Here is a 19199-nt window from a genome sequence, read left to right as displayed (position 1 = left end):
TTGTAAAGTTTTATAAACATAATTGCAACGTCGTATTCAAATTCTTATCTTTATAATAATTTTAATCGTATCTATGCTTAAAAGGGTATAAAATTTTTTTATAGTAATTTAATATATAAATTAAATTTTATAATAACTTGCAATAGCGGAATTAAAAAAAAAATTGTTTCTGAGCTTACCAATTTGATTTTACAAATTCTAATTAGATTTAATGCATATATTTATAAATACGTTATCACGTGTATAAATGGTTTTATTTTAATATTTAATTAAATAGCTAGGTGGTTTTAACAACAATAAATTTTAGATAAAAATAAAAAATAGAATTTATTATTTAAAACTTGTATGATTACTTTTGCCCTAATTACTACTTCATATCTTTTCTTCAATCCTAATACCAAATTTTGGCACAGTTCTTCAATTATCTTATTCCATTCTTCTACTACAGCGACTTTGTATTCTTAAATATTTTTCTTTAGTTCATACCACATATTCTCAATTGTATTTAAATCAGATGATTGTAATAGCTATTCAATCAATTTATAAATCTAAATAATTTCTACACAAGCTTTGGCGTATGCTTCTACACAAGCTTTGGCGTATGCTTTAGATCATAAACCCGTTAAATAAAAAATCTTTTAAAAAAAACCAACAGCACTTTTAAATCAATTATGGTTGAAAATTGCATTATTTTGTAAACTATTCATTTTACCTTCGATAATATGAATATTCTCAACTCCCTATTTAAAAAAGTATTCCCAAATCATGATTGAACCATCGTCAATCTTAATAGTAGGTTTTAAATTTTTCATATTATACCACAAACCATCTTTACGGAGGCAAAAAAACTGTTCTATCTGATTTAAAAAGTAATATTTTAGATTAATCACTCCATATAATACTTTAAAGTAAATTTTCTCTTTGTAATACCATTCAGTTGCTAGTCTTAGTCTATCTTGAATATTTTTTTTTGACAAAAATGGTTTACATGCTCTTCTCCCGCCTTTATGATCCAAATTCACTAATTTTAAAAAAATAGCCCTAGCATTCCCTTTTTTCCGACTTTAAAACTTTTTCCGTTGGTTAAATTGAACTAATAAAGGATCTTTTTTAATCTTTTTGCTAAGATACAACAAATCACTATCATTCAATAAAGATTTTCTACTCGACCCTTAGTTCGAACAACTGTTTCTTTTTTTTTATAATTAGGGTATTTAAAGGGTAGTAATCCCTTTTAAAATAAAGTTTAAAAATTTTTAAAATAAAAGGCCCACTGGGCCTTGTACTATAAGCAAAACGTTGTTAATTTTTTTATTGTACTTGTTACTCTTGTTCATAGTCCCCTAAATTTCTATATCCCTTTCTTTTTTTGTATGGGTTAAATATTTATATAAAAAAAAATTATGAAATTTAGTTTTTTTCTTGAAAAAACCATTTTGTTAAAAAATTTAAATTTTGCATGTGATTAGAATACCACAATAATCTTTTATTGTTCTAGAGAAATGGGAAGAATGTTAATTAATTTTTTTCACTTTTTTAACTCTCTTTAACTTTATATTCAGCTTAAGTTCTGAATTTAAGCAAAAACTTCTCTTTTTTATCACAAGGCTGTAAAAAATTTTTTATTTCATAATTTCATGGGAAAGTAAAAAATTCTATTTTTTTTAAATTACGCAAATAAAATAATTATTTAATAACTTATTTAAACTTACTAGCCTTATACAGAACACTTCTTTTTGTGGTTAAATAGTCTTTTTAGAAATAAATAATTAGTTTATTTGAGTTTTGTTATAAAAAATCCCTATTTTTTAATTCCGCAACTGTATATTGACATATCCGTCTTTATAATAAGATTCAATTATGTTTTTAATGTTTTTATTTATCATATTTCTTTTACTATGAGGTCTGGAATATTCTGGGATCTTGTTTTACCCGTGTCGATTAAATTCTGGGAAATAATGTATAAGGTTAATTTTTTTTTATATTTATAGTAAAATATTTATTTGTAAACGAACGATATTTAAGATAAATGAAAAAACAAACAAAAATGTTAATTAGTATAAACCTCATAAGCATTTGAACATAAATAATTTTTTTGAACGTCGAAATTTACGTCAAAAATAAATTTTGAAAATGTGGTATATTTACTTTATATCATTTTTTTTGCTGTTAATATTTAATTTTTTTCTACCTATCGGATTTACGATTAAATAGAATTATTATCAAAAAATTATTTAACTTAAAATATCTTTAGTGATTGTAATACCACGAAAAGATTAAACATTTTTTTTTGTTGTTTAAATACTTTTTAAAGTAAAAATTTTCTAATAAATCTAGTTTTACGCCTAAAATACAAAAAAAGATTTTTCTTAACGTCCTTTGTATTTGATTAAAAAATAAAAAGTTTAAATTTAAATTTTGATCTTGGATAAGAATAGGCAAAGTCTTTTCCAGACAGCGACACAAAATATCATTTTCGATGTAAAAAATAAAAAACATATTACTTAAAATTTTATTAAAAGTACTCAATCAAATCAATATTACATGATTCATAATGTTTATTGGGTGTCTGAACTAAGCAATCTATTTGTGTAATATTAGATTCTTTCAGATAATGTAATTCAAACATAAAAAAAATAAGTCTTTTTTTTGAATCAATTAATAATTTGTATTTCAATTCATTATTTTTCTTGTCGTAGGCAAAGCACTTTAAATTTTTTTCATCAATATCTTCTTGAAAGTAAATCAAAACAGCAACATAAGAATAACCAAAAAGTGATCCGATGTATCGATCGTAATCATAAAGTTTAAATTTGTGATTTGGATTCTCAATTAAGCAAAATAAGTTAATTAAATCGGTAAAAAAGCAATTCGATAAATTATAATTTTTGAAAATATCAAAGTCCTTATTAAAGAGCATAAATTCATCTTCCCAAAACTTATTTAAATTATTTTTCATAAAATTTGTAAGGAATATAGATAACTTAGATTTTAACAATTCATTATCTTCTTGTAGTAACAAAATAAGTTTTTTTAAAAAACTAATAATTTTACAATAGTCCCTATCAAAAAACGCTAAAATATAATCTTCGTTTTCTAAAGAATGCATAATTCTTGATACAGGTTTGTTTGTTAATTCTTCAAGAAGTTGACGACACGACAAAATTGTTTTAAGCTTATTTAAGAATACAAATTCTATAAAATCATTTTGCATTTTCAAACCTATATCGCTAACATTTTCAGTAATTTTTGTGATTTCAACACCATACCGAAGTTTTATTGCATTATTGAACAACATAGAAGGAATTTGTATGTTAAGAATATTTTTTCGTCTTAAGGCCATAGTAAAATCAAATTTGTAAAATATCTTATTGATGTTTGTAAAATCTTTTGAAAAGCAATATAATTTTTTAGTGTAGGTATTGGATGTTCGATTAGAATGAATACAAAGAAAACCATAAATATTAAATTGCGGCGATTTGACTTCTGTTATAATTAAAATATTATCGTTAGATGAATAATAATTTTTTATATAAAAGTCATAATTTTCTGGTAAAGTACTTTGTAAGTCAATTTCATACATTTTATATGTGCTTGAATAAAGTGTATTTATTTGTAATGAATAAATACAAGTCATCCAGAATAATAGATTAGATTTGTTCATGGGCATTTTTATTTTTTAAAATTATTAAAGTTTGATTATTTTATAAACTAAATTGTATTTTATGCACGTATTTGCTTTTAGATAAAAATCTAATTAAATTATAAACCAACATCTTTTAATAATTTTTCTTACTTTACTCATCTTTATGCTTTAATTAATATTGTAATTTTAATTTTTTTATTTTCTTCTTAATTTTTTGTATTATTATGGATGAAAATTTTAATCTCTTTAAAAGATAAATAAAAACTTTTTTTGTACATTGAGTAATTTATAAATGTGCCACAACAAGCAGATAAGCGTTAGTAACTAAGGTGGTTTTTATTAAAAGCGTCTTTGTAGGCAAGCTTCTATATATTAAACTTGAATGTTGAGTATGTTTATAAGCCTTGTAACTCGAACAACTTGGTATGTTTAAGGAAAACTTTATAAACTAAATATATCTTATTTAGATGTTTTATTAACAGATGTCAATAAAAATAAATAATGTTGTGATATTCTGAGTCACATAAAAAAAACAAATTTAATTTATCGAAATATTTTTAAATTTCACGAGACCAGCTCATGCCCGAGCTACAACGAAGCAAATTTCGATTCCCGGAAGGATCATTTCTAGTCGAAAACAACTGCTTTAAGCAACTAAAATTTTCAAGAATCTCAAGAAATTACGTTGTGTGATAAGCATAAAAATACTTTTATGGGTTTTTATAGAGCCTTCTTTAGAATTCTGCAAACATAATTTACAAAAAATATGGGTTTTTTAAAATACAGGAAAACATTATTTAACACTAGTTTATGCTATCCCGTTAAAAACGGGATTTCGGAGTTATATTAGTGTATGTAATTTTTTCAAAATGTATAGTGTGTCATTGTAATAACTCTTTTTTTAATAAATTTAAAATTTTACTATAAATTAACTTCTACTGTGTCATTATTTTTAAAAGTTTGATTATAAATACGACAAAAAGGATACAAATAAATAAAATTTTACCATAATGTTATTACTTACAAAATTATAGTTTATAAATTTTAAAAAAGAAGGGTTAAAAAATAAATAAATATTTTGAGTTACATTTTTTATATATAGACAAGTTTAGTAGTTATCCCCTTCATGGCAAGACAAAAATCTACAGTTTTATAAATTAAAATCATTTAATTAAACTTTCAACGTGATTTTCTAAATTCTCGGAATCGTCAATATTTAAGATTTGAAACATTTTCTTAGCTTCTACTTTATTAAAATAAACATGCTCTCCTTCTATGCTGTATTTAACGTCTAAATTGGTTAGTAATGCTATACTTTCAAATAATTGTGACAATGTTTTTTCCCCTGACGCAAATATAGATCGTAAATTTTCAAGTAAGATGCTATAAAAATCATATAACGTTTTATTATTCAGACATAAATATAAATCGGAAAACTTTTGTAGATCGTTAAAAAATTCAATATTAATAACATTGCTCTTTTTATAAATACTAAAATACTCCTCAGCTTCTTTATAAATAAGAGTGTATAACAAATTATTAACTTTCTCACTCTCCACTGTCATCATAAAATGAATCTTAGAAAGTTTTTCTTTAGTAAAAAAGTTTTGCAGAAACGCAATTATTTGCCTTCTATTATTTTTATTTATACTTTGTGTAAAAAAATAATTTCATTTACGCTTAAAATCTTATAATGGCCTAAAATTTGCATTAATATAAGATATGATGCAGATCCCGGGCCTTTACAAATTTTATATAATAAATGATTTAGCAGATTTTCATTTTTACATTTGTAAAAAGTAATTTTGTATTGCACAAAATCAAAGGCCTTGGCTTTTGTAAATAATTTTAAAATTTCAATGCAATCTTGATATTCTTTAGAAATGCGCCGACAATTTCCTTCAATCTCTAAGTGTTTGTCATAAGAATAACAAAACAATGTACCTAAGTTCCAAAAGATATAACTTTTTCTAAAAATATAACATTAGAAAAAAATCTTCTCAAAATTATATAGCAAAAACTGCCCGGTAGTTTTTTCTCATCGTTGTTTACATCATTTAATAATTTAGAATGTAACAGAAAATCAGAAAATGTAAAAATTTTACACATTAAAGTGCATATATCTGTACTGTTATTGTTTTTACTGTTATTTTTATGTAACTTTATTAATTCACTTGTATATTGTTCTTCTACAGTGTATAAATCTTTAACGTCAATTTTAAAATAAAGCACTAAATTTCTTAATTTTACAGGAAAAGAAATTTGTTTCTTGTTTTCTTCTTCAAAGCATTGGATACTGTCTTCAGAAGAACATTCTTCAACAGAAAAGCAAAAGTCAAGATCTATCGTTCTACTTCGAGAAAAAAATAAACAAAGCTCTCTTATTTGCTTTTGTTCGTTACTATCATATAATCTAGCAAAAAAATCGGGTTCAAACCTATTATAAAAAAAATTCTCAAGCTTTAACCTAATATCATGATCAAATACTGATGCAAACCTTATCTTATAAAAAATCTCCGATTTTTTTGATATATTTAAATTTTCTGAAAGATAAAAATCACAAATTGCTTGAATTATTTCATCTGCTGTATTATACTTAGCCTTATCAAAGTTGAGAAAATTATAATAGGGATTAGATGCATCTAGTTTACATTCCCAAAAATAAATTCCCCTGGGGTTAAGACAGGTGTCAAAGACGCAGTATTTTTTCTCTAAATCAATTAAATAATAGTCTTTAGTTTTAATTTTCTGTTTAACAATGCTCAATAAATCTTCATAAATGCTTTTACTAGATTTTAAATAAGCAAAAAACAAACATATTATTTTCAGTTTCATTAAACTATAAAAGGGGCTAAAAACCAAATTTTATTAATCTAAAATAAATAAAATTTAATTTCTTATTTTAAATTAAATTTTTATTATAAAAATATAATTTTTAAATAAGATAGTAAATTTTGGTATCAGAACGACAAACAATCTCTTTTATTGATAACTTAAAAAGGAGAATAGAAATTTACAAACTAAAAATTATGCTTTTTCTTTTGCCCATCACATACCCGATGAGTTCTGTTTTTCTGATCAGACACTAAGTTTGTTAATTTTGACAATAATTTGATTCAAAGCATCGAATAATTGGACTTTAAACACAAAAGAGTGTTTTAGGAGTAAAAAAAATATAAACTTTATGTATTGGATGGTACTTTTTTACCCGCTTAGAGGATTTTACCAACTCATGGTATTTTTTACTATTGTTAAATCTAAACATTTACCTTTTGCATATTTCTTGTTCTTGATAAAAGTTAATCTTCTTATAAGTCAGTTTTAGGCATTTTGTACGACTATTCTGACATAAATAATATAGATAATTTAATTATTGATTTTGATTTATCAATTGAGAATGTTATAAGTGAAACGACGATAAGATTCTGTATTTTTCATTACTCTCGGGCAGTATATCGTAAATTAAAAGCGCTGGGATTGAGTAAACTTTATCGAGAAGGTAAAAAATTTAAATTTTTGTTAAATGTTCACTTTGCTTTGTATTCATTGTAGAAGAAGAAAGGGAAAAATTTTTTAACTAATTGTAAGGGAAAGCAAGTTTCTGTATGATCAGAAGAATGTAGACGATTTTTTAAATCATTATTATAATAATTGGTATTTGTGTATATATTTAGGAATAATGATTTATATTAGAAAATTATCTTTGATATTCCTTTTACTAATAATGGTTAAAAAGTTTTAATTATTCGTTAAAAAAGAAGCTAAAGGTCCTCAACCAAGTTTAATAGAATTGTTAATAATTTTGTGCAATCATTACTATTTAAATGAAATGGATAAGTATCGTCAAACAAAAATACTAAGATTAAAGGTTAAAATATTAAATGAAATTTTAAATTTAAACAAAGCCTAGAGAAAATTTAAAAGAAGATGGTTTACATAAATTTAAAGAAGTTACGGAGATATATACTTTTAATTACTTGATTTACATTTAATTAAAGATTAGTTTTCACTTTTAAGGGCTGCTTTTTTAAAAAAATATTTTTATATACTGGCGAAAATCCCGCCAAAGCTAAATTTTTCGTCAGTAATTTTAAATTAAAAAATAAAATTATACACGTGCTTTTACTATTCAAAATACAAGAAGTGATGTGCATATCAAATCTAGATAAGTTTACTTTTATAACACTATAAGGAGTAGGAGCGTAAACATGCAAGAAAAAGAAAATTAATTAAAAAGAACATTTTTTTTACTAGTGTCATTAAAACAATTTTTACAGAATCATTACTTTCAATTTTAATGCTATTATTGCTAAAAATTTAATTTCTTTTTTAATCGTAGAATAAAATGAATCTTATTTAAACTTTTTTGTTTTACTCTTGGTGTTAAAATCTTTTTTATTAAAACACTATCATCTATATTTATGTCATTTATAACATAATGCACGCATTTTTTGTCCATGCGTGCTAAAATTTTTAATTAAATAAAATTAGACTTATATCTATTTTTTCTTCCACTATAAATTCTTTTTATAGATAAACTAGCCAACGCTATTCTATTTAAAATGGGACTTAAATACGATACATGCTTTCTTTGTTTAAATTATGTATATATTTGTTTATGTATGTATGTATTGTTTAAAAATAACACATTGCACACTTTTAATTATAAAATGACAATGATGCACATTTTACAATTTGAATAATTGAAAACAACTAAAGGAAAAATTTATTTAAAAATTAAGCTTTATATTATAAAATCAACTATGAAAGATTGTTATTTATTTAAGAAAACGTTTTAAAATTTGAAAAAAGAAGGGTTAAAAAATAAAAAAATGTTAAGATTCAAACTTTTTTATATATTGACTATCTTACGCTGTCCCATTTAAAACGGGATTACAAAAATAATGTGTGTTTTTTCTTTATAATAAATATGATGTGCCTTTGTGTTTGTACTTGTTATTTTGTATTACAAATTACCTTTTTTATAAAAAATTTAGAATTTGCTATAGACACATTATATAATATTAATTAAACTAAATAAAAGCAAGGGAAAATGCACAAAAACATTGTTTCGTGCTTACAGAAAAAACCTTAAATGACGCTACTCGTTCTTAATAAAAAATAAAAATAATTTTACAATTTTGAAAAAAGAAGGGTTAAAAAATAAATAAATATTCAGATTCAAACTTTTTATATACATTGTTGCTATTTTAAGAGTGCTACAAAGAATTTAAAAACACATTGGATTCTTTACTTTTGATAATCGATTTAAATTACAATGATTTTTTTAAGAAAACTATAAAATTCCTCGTCCGGGAATCGAACCCGGGCCGATAGTGTGAGAGACTATCATCCTAACCACTGGACCAACGAGGATAAATGGCGGCAATGCCCTTTTTTTATAAATTGAAAAACTTTAAGTACAGAATTACGATAATGTATAAAAATTAATATATTTGCACAAATTATATTAATTATGTTTAACTTTTTAATATTACAGAACACAACTCTTGTACAATAAACAATTAATATCGATAAACATAAAGTTTATATTATAGCATTTTAGATTAGTTCATGCACATTTACAGATAAATTATTTGATTTCATTTATTATAAGATCTATAGTCTTACTAAAAATTTGATCATCTATCAATATGCCATTATCCCCACTTTTACCATATTCTATATTTAGTGGAAGACTTCCAATATAATTAAGATTGTTTTCTTTACATTTCTGTTCGATATCTGAATTGTAAAAAATATCTTGTAAACTATCACATTTTTCGCACCTAAATCCTTTCATGTTTTCAATAATCCCTAAAATCTTTATATTATTTTTATAACAAAAAGTACATTGTCTTATAACATCTTGAAAAGATATTAATTGTGGGGTAGTAACAACAATAGCAAAATTTAACTTAAGATAATTTACAATTCCTAAATGTTCATCTGTTACATTTGGTGGTGTATCAATTATTAATATTTCATAATCTGCAATGTCACCATTTATAAGAATATTTCTTATAGTATTAGTTTTATATGTTGAACTAAATAAATTTTGAGAGGGTTGGCTGTCAGCAAAATATCCTACAGAAATACATCCTAAATTTTCTGATAATTTAACTGGATAAAATCTTTTATTGCTTTCAATTATTATTTCTCCTTCTGTATGTGTCATTTTTGGTATTGATGGGCCAGAAAGATCTAGATCCAACAATAAAACTTTATAATTTTTTAACGACAGAAATTCTGCTATATTTCGTGTAATTGTACTTTTACCTACTCCTCCTTTACCGCTAAAAATAGAAAAAATAAGTTTAAAATGTGATACATTTGCAGATATTAGTGGTAACGAATCATCGGGTTTAACTGTTCCACATATGCTTTGGTTTGGACATTCATTGCACTGTTCACTTTTACCGAAATTAGATGTTGGACATTTATAATTATTTTGCATGATGGGTTAGTGAATATAAAATAAATATTTATGCGTATTTATTATTTATTGATATTTAAAATGTCTATGCATAACAACTTGTTTTGAATAAAATTTGAGTAAAGAAGGATTTTATATACAGCCCTTGCATAAAATGGTAGACATAAAGTTACAAATTGTTGTCGTTCCAAACTCTCAAATAACTGCAGTTAAAAGTGTAGATAACGATGAAATAAGAATAGCAATAAATCAGCCACCAGAAAACAATAAGGCAAATGTTGAATTGTGTAGATATCTTAGTAAAGTTTTTAAAATAAAAAAGACCGACATAAAAATTATAGGTGGATTTACTAATAAACATAAAACTTTAATAATAAATATGGAAAATAAAATCGATATAATAAACATATTGAAAAATGAAATTTAAAAATTACTTTAAGATCTCTTTAATCTAGTCGCAATTAAATGAATATAAAATTTTTAGCCTAGCCTTGTTCTTAATTTTTTATATCTTTTGCACAATTTTGTGAGTTTTTCCCAATTTTTAACTATTTGCTCAATTCTTTCTTTAATTTCTAATTTTTTTACAAAATCAAAATATTCAAAAATAAAATTAGACACAATAAAAAGGTCTTTTTTATAAATAAAAACCCCTTTGTAAATAGGATTCTGCTTGTTAAATCCTACAAAACACCGCCTGTAATCTACTTTTAATTTTTTACAAATTATTTCATCATATTCATTTTGTATATACACACAATTTAAAGGTATGTGGTTAGGATGCAAATAATCTTGTACAAGAGATAAAGACATATCTTCTAACAGTATATCTTCAACCTGATCTTCGGAGTAAAATTTTAAATCCTTATAAATCTTAGAAGGAGAAACATCTTTTCCGTCTATCTTTTTAGGTATTTTTCCGTGTTTGTAAAAATATTTATCAGATTTAAGATCTACAATATATTTTTTTAAAAAAACAGGTTCTCCCCTAAAATACCCTTGTATCAACTTTTTATCTATAAGCACTTGATTAATTTTTAACAAACTTTCCAAACAATATAATGGATGCTTTTTAAATTTAATTATAGAAGTAGGAATTTCTTTTCGTCTTCTTTCATCTAATTCCGTAAATTCATTCTGAATATTTGGTTTAGAAAACAAATTTTTAAAATGCTTTAAAACTTCTAAAAACATGCTATGATTTTTCATATTAGTGCTAAAATACCAAGAATAATCTTCAATTGTATTATTAATATCGATATAAAAAACACAACCTTTGTATTTATTTTTATTTTTTATAATTCCTTTGTTAACGGAAATTTCTAAAAAAGATTCAATATTCTTGTTAATAATAAAAAATATTCTAGAAGAAATGTTATGCTCTTTTAGAAATTTAAAGTATTTTATATTTTTCACATAATCTGAAAAATAAAATTGTGTACTTTCTAGTTGATTCTCTGATTTTAAAAGATAATACATCTTGTTTATTATATTAAAATCTAGATATTCACTTATTTGAGGAATACTAATATCTTGTAAAAATTCTTTAAAAATGTTTACCAAGGAAATAAATATATCATATTTTATGTGTAGACGCTTTTGTTTTTCTTTGGTATCTAGTTTAATGCTTAAATCATCATTATAAACTTCTTCCCAGCCCTCATCCGATGACATATGGGATATTCACTATAAACATTTAATAAAATTAAAAAGGAGAAATCCATCTTAAAAAAATAAATGTTATTTAATTTTATATTTTGTAAAATGTATTTTAATCATTAAACAAATTGTTTAAATATCAGTATTAATGTTTGTTTGTTTTTTAATTAAATAAACAAACAAAATTTAACAATTTATTTAAAATTATCGTAGAATAATTTATTATTTTATTTCATGTATTTCTTGATTGTTTGTTTTGATAATTTTAATTAATTTTAAAGTATAAAAGAAAAAAATTCAAATCCCTTAATATGTTACAATTGTTCATAATTGCTTTAAATATTGTTAAATGCGGGTTGTGTGTTGATAATCTTAACATTTCCGGAAATTTAGGTAATAGTTGCATGCGAGAAGAATTTAGAAATATTATATATAAAGATATTCTACTTGATGTAAACCCTGAGGGATGCAAAGATTTTGTAAGAACAATTTTTTCTTATATACCAGTTACTGATTCAATTATGTCAATTAAATCCGATGCAAGTACTTTACACACTCTTCTTGATCACGATGCTGCATTAGCGGCGGTAGTTTTACGAATAGCCTTTAGAAAATTGGCTGAAAGAAATCCAGAAATTGACGAATTGGCCTTGGAAACTCTTTTAAAATATTTTTTTGAATTTATCAGAAATTCCAATGATAAACATGCAAAACCTTGCCTTGAATTTTGCTATGAGGGCAAAGATTCACTAATTGGAACACCTAAGCAAGTTTTGTGCACTTTGTTACATTGCAGAGGTCTACGAAATATTTTTGAAGTTTTCTTAGTGGGTGTTTTATGCGATTTAAAAAAACGTGCAGCTTCTTTTTGTTTGGAACAACCACATGAAAAGGTAAGTGTAGTTTATGCTGTTTATATGGCAAGAGTTGTAGAAATTTTATTAGAGAAAATTTTTGAGATTAGAAGGTTACTTGATGGAAACAGAGAAGACATGTTTGAAAACTTTTATGTTTTAATTCCAACTAACAACGTCATTAACAAATTATCAAATCCAATTATTTCGGCTAATGCGTGGGTTGACCCTAATGCAGTTAGAGAATAAATGTATAATGTTTTAAATTTATTTATTTACTAATTTTCTAGTTCGTATAGCATTTACTTTGTTTTTTTTGACATTTCTTTATTAATCAAATATGCTTTCATTTTTTTATAAAGACTTTTATTAAATTTTTGTTGCTGTGCTTCATTAACCAAAAAACAAATTTCACTTTCAGAATCAAAATCTAAAGATCGCTTTTTTATGCTCTCTAGATCATCTTTGCTCAAAAATGTTCTGTTTTTAGCACTTTTTTTTGTTTTATTTTTAGAATTTATTCTTTTTTTATTCTCTTCTGACTCAAAATCTTCAGATGATTGACTAAGTATTATCTCTTTTTTCCCCTTTTTCTTCTTTTTTTCTTCTTTCTTTTTTTTGCTGGTTTTTGAAGATGATTTTTCTTTATTTTTTTTTCTAAACTTTTCTTCGTAGTCTGAAAATGATAAAGACTCTAATGATTTTTCTAAGTTATCTAGTTGTTTATGTTCTAAATTTTGTCTTAATTTAGATAAACTTTTGTCTCCAGATTTCTTTTTTTTATTAACATCTTTTTTTGTAGTTTTACTATATGCGTCAATTATATCATCACTTAAATCTTCTTTATTGTTGCTAATTACAGTAAAGTCTGAAGACTTGTCGTCTTCATTTCTTTTAATATCCCTTTTTGTTTTCTTTTTAGTTATGCAAACTGAAAATATGCTTGAAAGACAATTAAATCCCATTCAAGTATATTGATTATGTTTATTAGTAATTAAATAACAGTGTTTATAAATGAATCAATTAAAATATATTATCACCGACATTATTTCAAATTTGAAACTTTGTTTTAAAAATGTTTAAAGTCATAGGTTAAGTAATTTATAAAGTTTTTGAATGATATAAGGTAAGCTTTTAAAGCTGTAAAAATTATGAATTAAAAACAGCTCGCGTTTTAAAAATTATAAAATACGGATATCACATATAAAAATGTAGCATTAGACAAATTTACACTTATTTTAAAAATACAAGGTATTTTTTAAATGTTGTCCAAATCGTAAAAGCACAATGCATAATTTGTAAAAATTGTAAGCCTTGTACAGTTTTTGACAATAACACTTTATAAAAATATGTTACTAAAATACTTGAGGAAATTTTAAAAATAAACTTTTTTTTATTTTTACATACATTCACATTATTAATTATTTTTGTCTGAAATTTTTTTTAAATGAAATATAACTCTTTTTGAGTGTATTTAATTATTATTGTAATTTTTTTTAGAATATCAATTCAACTTAATTATAATAATAACGATAAAAATGTTTTTATGACCAATTTTCAAAGGTAAAACGCATAAAAAAATGCTTAAAAGTATTTATTTTTAAAAAAATTAATTTATTTTAATCTTAATGTACTAGAACCTGTATTGGCTCCTTCTTTAGTCTCCTGAGGCTCTTCTTCTTCTTCTTTCGGCGCAGGTTCCTTTTCTTTTTGTTCTTCATTTTTGGGTTCTGGTTCATTTTCCTTTGGTTCTTCTGTGTTTTCATTAGCAGCCCCTTCAATATCGTCACCGTAGTCTACTAATTGCTGATCGGTGCGAGTTGCATCTTCAAGTTGTTTTTCAGCAGTTTGAAAAACTGATTCAGGTAAATATTTTAAAGCATTTCCATTAGAATATAAAGCCAAAAGAGATACAGCGCTTAAACCATTCTTTTTAGCTTCTTCAGCTACATCTTTTAGTGTTTGTCTTTCCTGTCCTTTAGGGGGATAAATTTTATTTTTTTCGAGAATTCCCTCAGTTGTAGTGTCGTCATTCAAACCATCCTTATTTACAATAACAGATTTATCCGAATCTCCTATATCTTTTTCGGAAGGTTGTTCTTTTTCGGCTTCAGCAAATACTAGTGAACACAGTAATAAAAAATTTACAAGAAAATGGTTTTTCATTTTATTGTTGGCTTTACTTTTTTTTTATTTATATTTTTATGTAAAACATTATGTCTCATAAGTGTTTTATCTAGAAACAAAGATACAAAAATCATAGGTTTTAAAACTTATCGCTTCTTTTTATTTTACTATTGTTATAGACATTTTTTCATAAAACATTTCGTCATTGCAAAATCTGTAAAATAAAACATTTTTGTTACTTTTTTACAAAATTTCGTTCTATTCAATAAAAAAAATTCTTTGTTTTAAACTTAAATATTTTTTAAGCTATTTTTTAGACCCTTATAAATGGTTGTAAGAGCTAAAAGAATAGAACTTACTCCGAAAGGAATCAGAAATATTGGAAATACATGCTTTTTTAATTCTTCTATTCAGTGTCTTCTTTCAATTCCAGAGTTTGTTACATTTTATATAGAAAACAATTTTGACTATACGAGACCCATTTCAGGAGCATTTGCAGAATTTTTAGCGGATTACAAAAAATTGGAAATAGTAACTCCTAATAAATTTTTAAATTTCTTAAATAGCAAAATTAATTTATTTGATGGCTCACAACAAGATGCACATGAGTTTGTAATTAGATTTTTAGAAGTATTACATGACGAATTACCCAATAAATTCAAAAAATTACAAAGTAAAGAAGAATTTATTGCCCATTGTTCTGAAAACATTATTGCTAAACTTTTTTATAGTTTTAATAAACAAACAATTTTTTGTTCTAAATGTGGAAATAAATCGGAATCTTTTGTTTTATTGAATATGATGCAAATACAGGTTGAGAAAACAACACAAGAAGGTCTTTCTCGGATATTTGAAAATGAGAAGATTGATGGATTAGATGTATGGAAATGTGAGAATTGTGGACATTCAAAAGTTGCTTTTAAACAATTAGAAGTCATAATTTATCCTAAAATACTTATTTTGTACATAAGCAGGTTCAATTCTATGGCTTACAAAAATAGAGATAGTATTAAAATAGATGAAAAAATCAAATTAGGTAATAATATTTATTTTTTTAATGGAGTAGTTTGTCATAGTGGAAATCTTAATGAAGGACACTATTATTCTAGTGCTAAAAGAGGTGACAAATGGATTAATTTTAATGATACATCAATTTATCATGGAGGTGGAAGTTACAGTGATGATAGTCCATATATGGTATTTTATTCTAAAACAATTTAAAAAATAAATCTTGCTTAGTACGACTTTTACTTTTAAAAAAAATCTTGTAGATATGTATTTAGTAAATTACAAATTAAATAAAACTTTTTAATCATTTTTTATTTTTTTAATAATTATTTAACAAACAATTATAATATCTTGATTTATATGAATTAGTATTTTACGTTATAATTTTAAATGTTATAACTATTTAAAACGATTAAAGCTTTTATACTTTATTATAATATAAAATTTGTCCCCTTGCATAATTTTATGGATTTAGAAAATTACCACGAATCAACTGTAATTCTAAAATTGGAGTTAATCAACTTTATGTGCCATGATCATATTGTAATAGATTTTAAAAAACCATTTACTTGCATAGGAGGTAGAAATGGGAGTGGTAAAAGTGCTATTATGATATCTCTGGGAATTTTATTTGGTCAAAGATCAAGTAATTTAGAAAGAGGAAATTCTTTTAGAAATCTTATAAAAACTGGACAACAATTTTGTGTTATTAAGTGTGTCTTAAATAATACAAAAAAATACTGTTATGACTTTTTTGGAGATTTTATTATTTTAGAAAAAAGATTAACGCATAAAAGCAGTTCATTTTCAATAACAAATAAGCAAAAAAGACTTCATTCAAACAAAATGGAAGATCTTGAATACATTTTAGATTTTTTCAATATAAAATTAGAAAATCCACTGAACTTTTTAACACAAGAACAATCTAAAAAATTTTTAAATACTGCTGACTCTTCTAATTTGTATAAATTATTTTTAAAAGGGACAGAAATTGCTGATATTAGACTTATTAATGAAAAATATGAGAAGAATATTCAAGAATTGAAAAACAAAATTGATAACATTGAATTCGTTGTAAAAGAAATAAATCAACAATTAGAGAAAGAATACAAACGCATGGAAATTTTAGAAAATGTTAATAATTTAACAGATACGATTAAAAAAGATGAAAACGAACTAAGATGGGCAGATGTATATGCTATTAAAAACCAGATGAATATTTTAGAGAAAGAATTTTCTGATATACAATTAAATATTGATATGGAACAAAATGTTCATACACAATTTATGGAGGAAGTCGAAGATCTTAAATCGCAAAAAGATTCAATTTTTGAGTTGACACAGACAATGAAGTCTGAAAATAAAGCTAAACAACAAGCTATTGAAGAAGCAATTCTATCAACCAATAAGAAAATCCGAAATATGGAAAATGAATTTAAAGATTTAAAAGAGTCTTTTAATATAAAGAAAGACTTAATAAGCCGACTTGAAAAATCTAATACTTTAGTCGACGAAAGGGAATCTTTGCGGGTGAAGAAGGCAGATATTGAAGACAAGATATTAAGTGAACGAATACAACAAGAAAACTGCTTACAAATACTTAATAAGGAAAAAAATATTAAAGAAGAGCAAGATAGAGTTTTTGATGAATACAAAAAAAAGGTATATGCTTTACAAAAACAAATAGAATTTTGTAAAAAAAATGTTGGAAACGATCTAATACATCCAGAAATTAAACAAATTTTACAAACCATTAAGAATACGAAATTTACGGAAGAAGTTATTGGTCCAATTGGAGATTATATCAAATTAAAAGATCAAAAGTGGTGGAAAGTAGCCAGTTTGGTGTTACAAAAATTTGTAACAAGCTTCATATGTTTTAATAGGGAGGATCGAGAAAAGTTGTCTCATATTTTTAAAACTTTTAATGTTCAATTTTCGATTTTAATTCCATCCAATAAATCTTGCAATCTTATAAAATACGAAAAAAATCCAAATTTTAAAGTTTTGCTAGATGTGATAGAATGCGAAAACAATATTGTAATGAACCAACTTATCATTATGGCTAATATTGAAGAAAAAGCTCTTATCGAGGATAGAAATGAAGCATACAGAGTTATTAGAAAAGATCCAAAGAATATAGATTGTATTTATACACTCAATGGTGACATTATTAAAAAAATTGGTGGATCTATTTCTGATTTCGCTCCTCGCAAAATAGAAAAGTATTTTTTTGAAAAACAACGAGATAAGCATGAAAATTATCAAGCAGAGTTAAATAGGCTTATGAAAAATAAACCAAGTGTCAAGCCTTCTATTGAATATGAGAAAATTTCTAAAGATTATGAAGTAAGTTTGCAAACAATTAATAAATATGAACGCAATTTGGCCGAAATTATAAGACAAATAGAAAATGCAGAAGATTTGTTTAAAGCACAAAATGAAGTGATGAATAATGAAGAAATTGCTGAATCTTATCGTTTTTTGGAAAATCAGATGAATTTGTTAAATAATAAGATTGCTAAAATGAAAGAAAAATTAAAGGTTTTAGAGAATGACAAAAATAACATAACAAATACTCAGTATCCTTCTACTTCTGAAATTGAACTGAAAATACAAAAATTCAAAGTTAAAATTAACATTGCTAATGATTCATTACAAAAGTTTATACAAAAAAAGCGACTGCTTAATGTTAAATTAGCAGAAAAAAATTGTGAATTTGAAATTGCAAGAGCCAACTTATTGAAAGAAATTGATGAAATTTTAGACCCAAGACCTAAAGATGAAATTTATGATGAAATTTCTCGAATAAAGATTGAAATTGAAGAAACTAAAAAGATCGGAAATAAAGAAGAAACTCAGGAAAAAATAAATAGTATTTTAGAAAAGAAACAAATGAATGAAAATATTCTTAATTTAAACAAGCATAAAATTAATGATGTTTGTGAATCTTTTATGCAAAGAATAACAAAAAGAGAAGAAATAAAAGAATTTATAGGGCACAATGCGTCGAAAAGATTTGAGGAACTAACTTTACAACGAGGCTATAAAGGGGAGCTTATCTTTGATCATGAAAATGAAGAATTACACATTAAATTGGAGGTTCATAATTTTGGTATTGCTGGTTCAAAAGAAACATTATCCGGCGGGGAACGTTCTTTTGCTGCTATGTCTTTATTGTTTTCTTTATGGCCTTATATTTCTTGCCCAGTTATAATTCTTGACGAATTTGATGTTTTTATGGATGACTTAAATAGAAAATACATTATAAATAAATTTGTAGAATATTTTAGGAAATCACAAAACCAGGTTATTTTAATTACGCCATTGAATACTAAAGATCTTGAAGATAAAAATGTGGATATTCTCATTCTTAATCCTCCTAGAGATTAAAATTTTATTTTTTATATCTATATTTTTTGTTTTTCTAATATTTTTAAAATATATTAAAATTTAAATATCAGGCATT

The 19199-nt window shown here is 24.3% G+C and overlaps 11 protein-coding genes and 1 non-coding gene across 12 annotated transcripts; 4 read left to right on the top strand and 8 right to left on the bottom strand.

The window, feature by feature from the left end:
• Positions 1 to 2515: 2515 nt before the first annotated feature.
• Positions 2516 to 3670, bottom strand: AAJ76_2000157544 (hypothetical protein; the record flags this gene model as incomplete). Its single annotated transcript, XM_024474459.1, has 1 exon — positions 2516 to 3670. The coding sequence occupies one exon, from the start codon at positions 3668 to 3670 to the stop codon at positions 2516 to 2518; it is 1155 nt and encodes a 384-aa protein (XP_024332337.1).
• A 1139-nt stretch (positions 3671 to 4809) lies between these two features.
• AAJ76_2000156000 (hypothetical protein) lies at positions 4810 to 5214 on the bottom strand (the record flags this gene model as incomplete). Its single annotated transcript, XM_024474458.1, has 1 exon — positions 4810 to 5214. One exon carries the CDS (start codon positions 5212 to 5214, stop codon positions 4810 to 4812), a length of 405 nt encoding a protein of 134 aa, XP_024332336.1.
• A 376-nt stretch (positions 5215 to 5590) lies between these two features.
• Positions 5591 to 6481, bottom strand: AAJ76_2000154733 (hypothetical protein; the record flags this gene model as incomplete). Its single annotated transcript, XM_024474457.1, has 1 exon — positions 5591 to 6481. One exon carries the CDS (start codon positions 6479 to 6481, stop codon positions 5591 to 5593), a length of 891 nt encoding a protein of 296 aa, XP_024332335.1.
• A 2469-nt stretch (positions 6482 to 8950) lies between these two features.
• Positions 8951 to 9022, bottom strand: AAJ76_2000152192. Its single transcript has one exon. It is a non-coding gene; the product is annotated as a tRNA-Glu (tRNA).
• Positions 9023 to 9239: 217 nt separating this feature from the next.
• AAJ76_2000151111 (nbp35-like nucleotide binding protein) lies at positions 9240 to 10103 on the bottom strand (the record flags this gene model as incomplete). The annotated part of the gene is made up of 1 exon (XM_024474454.1): positions 9240 to 10103. One exon carries the CDS (start codon positions 10101 to 10103, stop codon positions 9240 to 9242), a length of 864 nt encoding a protein of 287 aa, XP_024332334.1.
• A 133-nt stretch (positions 10104 to 10236) lies between these two features.
• On the top strand, positions 10237 to 10509 carry AAJ76_2000150977 (hypothetical protein; the record flags this gene model as incomplete). The annotated part of the gene is made up of 1 exon (XM_024474453.1): positions 10237 to 10509. The coding sequence occupies one exon, from the start codon at positions 10237 to 10239 to the stop codon at positions 10507 to 10509; it is 273 nt and encodes a 90-aa protein (XP_024332333.1).
• Positions 10510 to 10562: 53 nt separating this feature from the next.
• Positions 10563 to 11756, bottom strand: AAJ76_2000149458 (dna repair protein rad4; the record flags this gene model as incomplete). Its single annotated transcript, XM_024474452.1, has 1 exon — positions 10563 to 11756. One exon carries the CDS (start codon positions 11754 to 11756, stop codon positions 10563 to 10565), a length of 1194 nt encoding a protein of 397 aa, XP_024332332.1.
• A 296-nt stretch (positions 11757 to 12052) lies between these two features.
• Positions 12053 to 12844, top strand: AAJ76_2000149161 (hypothetical protein; the record flags this gene model as incomplete). Its single annotated transcript, XM_024474451.1, has 1 exon — positions 12053 to 12844. The coding sequence occupies one exon, from the start codon at positions 12053 to 12055 to the stop codon at positions 12842 to 12844; it is 792 nt and encodes a 263-aa protein (XP_024332331.1).
• A 53-nt stretch (positions 12845 to 12897) lies between these two features.
• Positions 12898 to 13560, bottom strand: AAJ76_2000147654 (hypothetical protein; the record flags this gene model as incomplete). Its single annotated transcript, XM_024474450.1, has 1 exon — positions 12898 to 13560. One exon carries the CDS (start codon positions 13558 to 13560, stop codon positions 12898 to 12900), a length of 663 nt encoding a protein of 220 aa, XP_024332330.1.
• A 649-nt stretch (positions 13561 to 14209) lies between these two features.
• Positions 14210 to 14761, bottom strand: AAJ76_2000146453 (hypothetical protein; the record flags this gene model as incomplete). The annotated part of the gene is made up of 1 exon (XM_024474449.1): positions 14210 to 14761. One exon carries the CDS (start codon positions 14759 to 14761, stop codon positions 14210 to 14212), a length of 552 nt encoding a protein of 183 aa, XP_024332329.1.
• Positions 14762 to 15049: 288 nt separating this feature from the next.
• Positions 15050 to 15943, top strand: AAJ76_2000146164 (ubiquitin carboxyl terminal hydrolase; the record flags this gene model as incomplete). The annotated part of the gene is made up of 1 exon (XM_024474448.1): positions 15050 to 15943. The coding sequence occupies one exon, from the start codon at positions 15050 to 15052 to the stop codon at positions 15941 to 15943; it is 894 nt and encodes a 297-aa protein (XP_024332328.1).
• A 252-nt stretch (positions 15944 to 16195) lies between these two features.
• Positions 16196 to 19123, top strand: AAJ76_2000145018 (rad18-like recombination and dna repair protein; the record flags this gene model as incomplete). Its single annotated transcript, XM_024474447.1, has 1 exon — positions 16196 to 19123. The coding sequence occupies one exon, from the start codon at positions 16196 to 16198 to the stop codon at positions 19121 to 19123; it is 2928 nt and encodes a 975-aa protein (XP_024332327.1).
• Positions 19124 to 19199: the final 76 nt, after the last annotated feature.

Source organism: Vairimorpha ceranae (genome assembly GCF_000988165.1).
Source record: "Vairimorpha ceranae strain PA08 1199 chromosome Unknown NODE_2, whole genome shotgun sequence".
In the NCBI taxonomy this organism is placed as follows: Eukaryota; Fungi; Microsporidia; family Nosematidae; genus Vairimorpha; species Vairimorpha ceranae.
The sequence above is the reverse complement of the archived record's forward strand: the minus strand, read 5'-3'. Positions and strand labels throughout refer to the sequence as shown.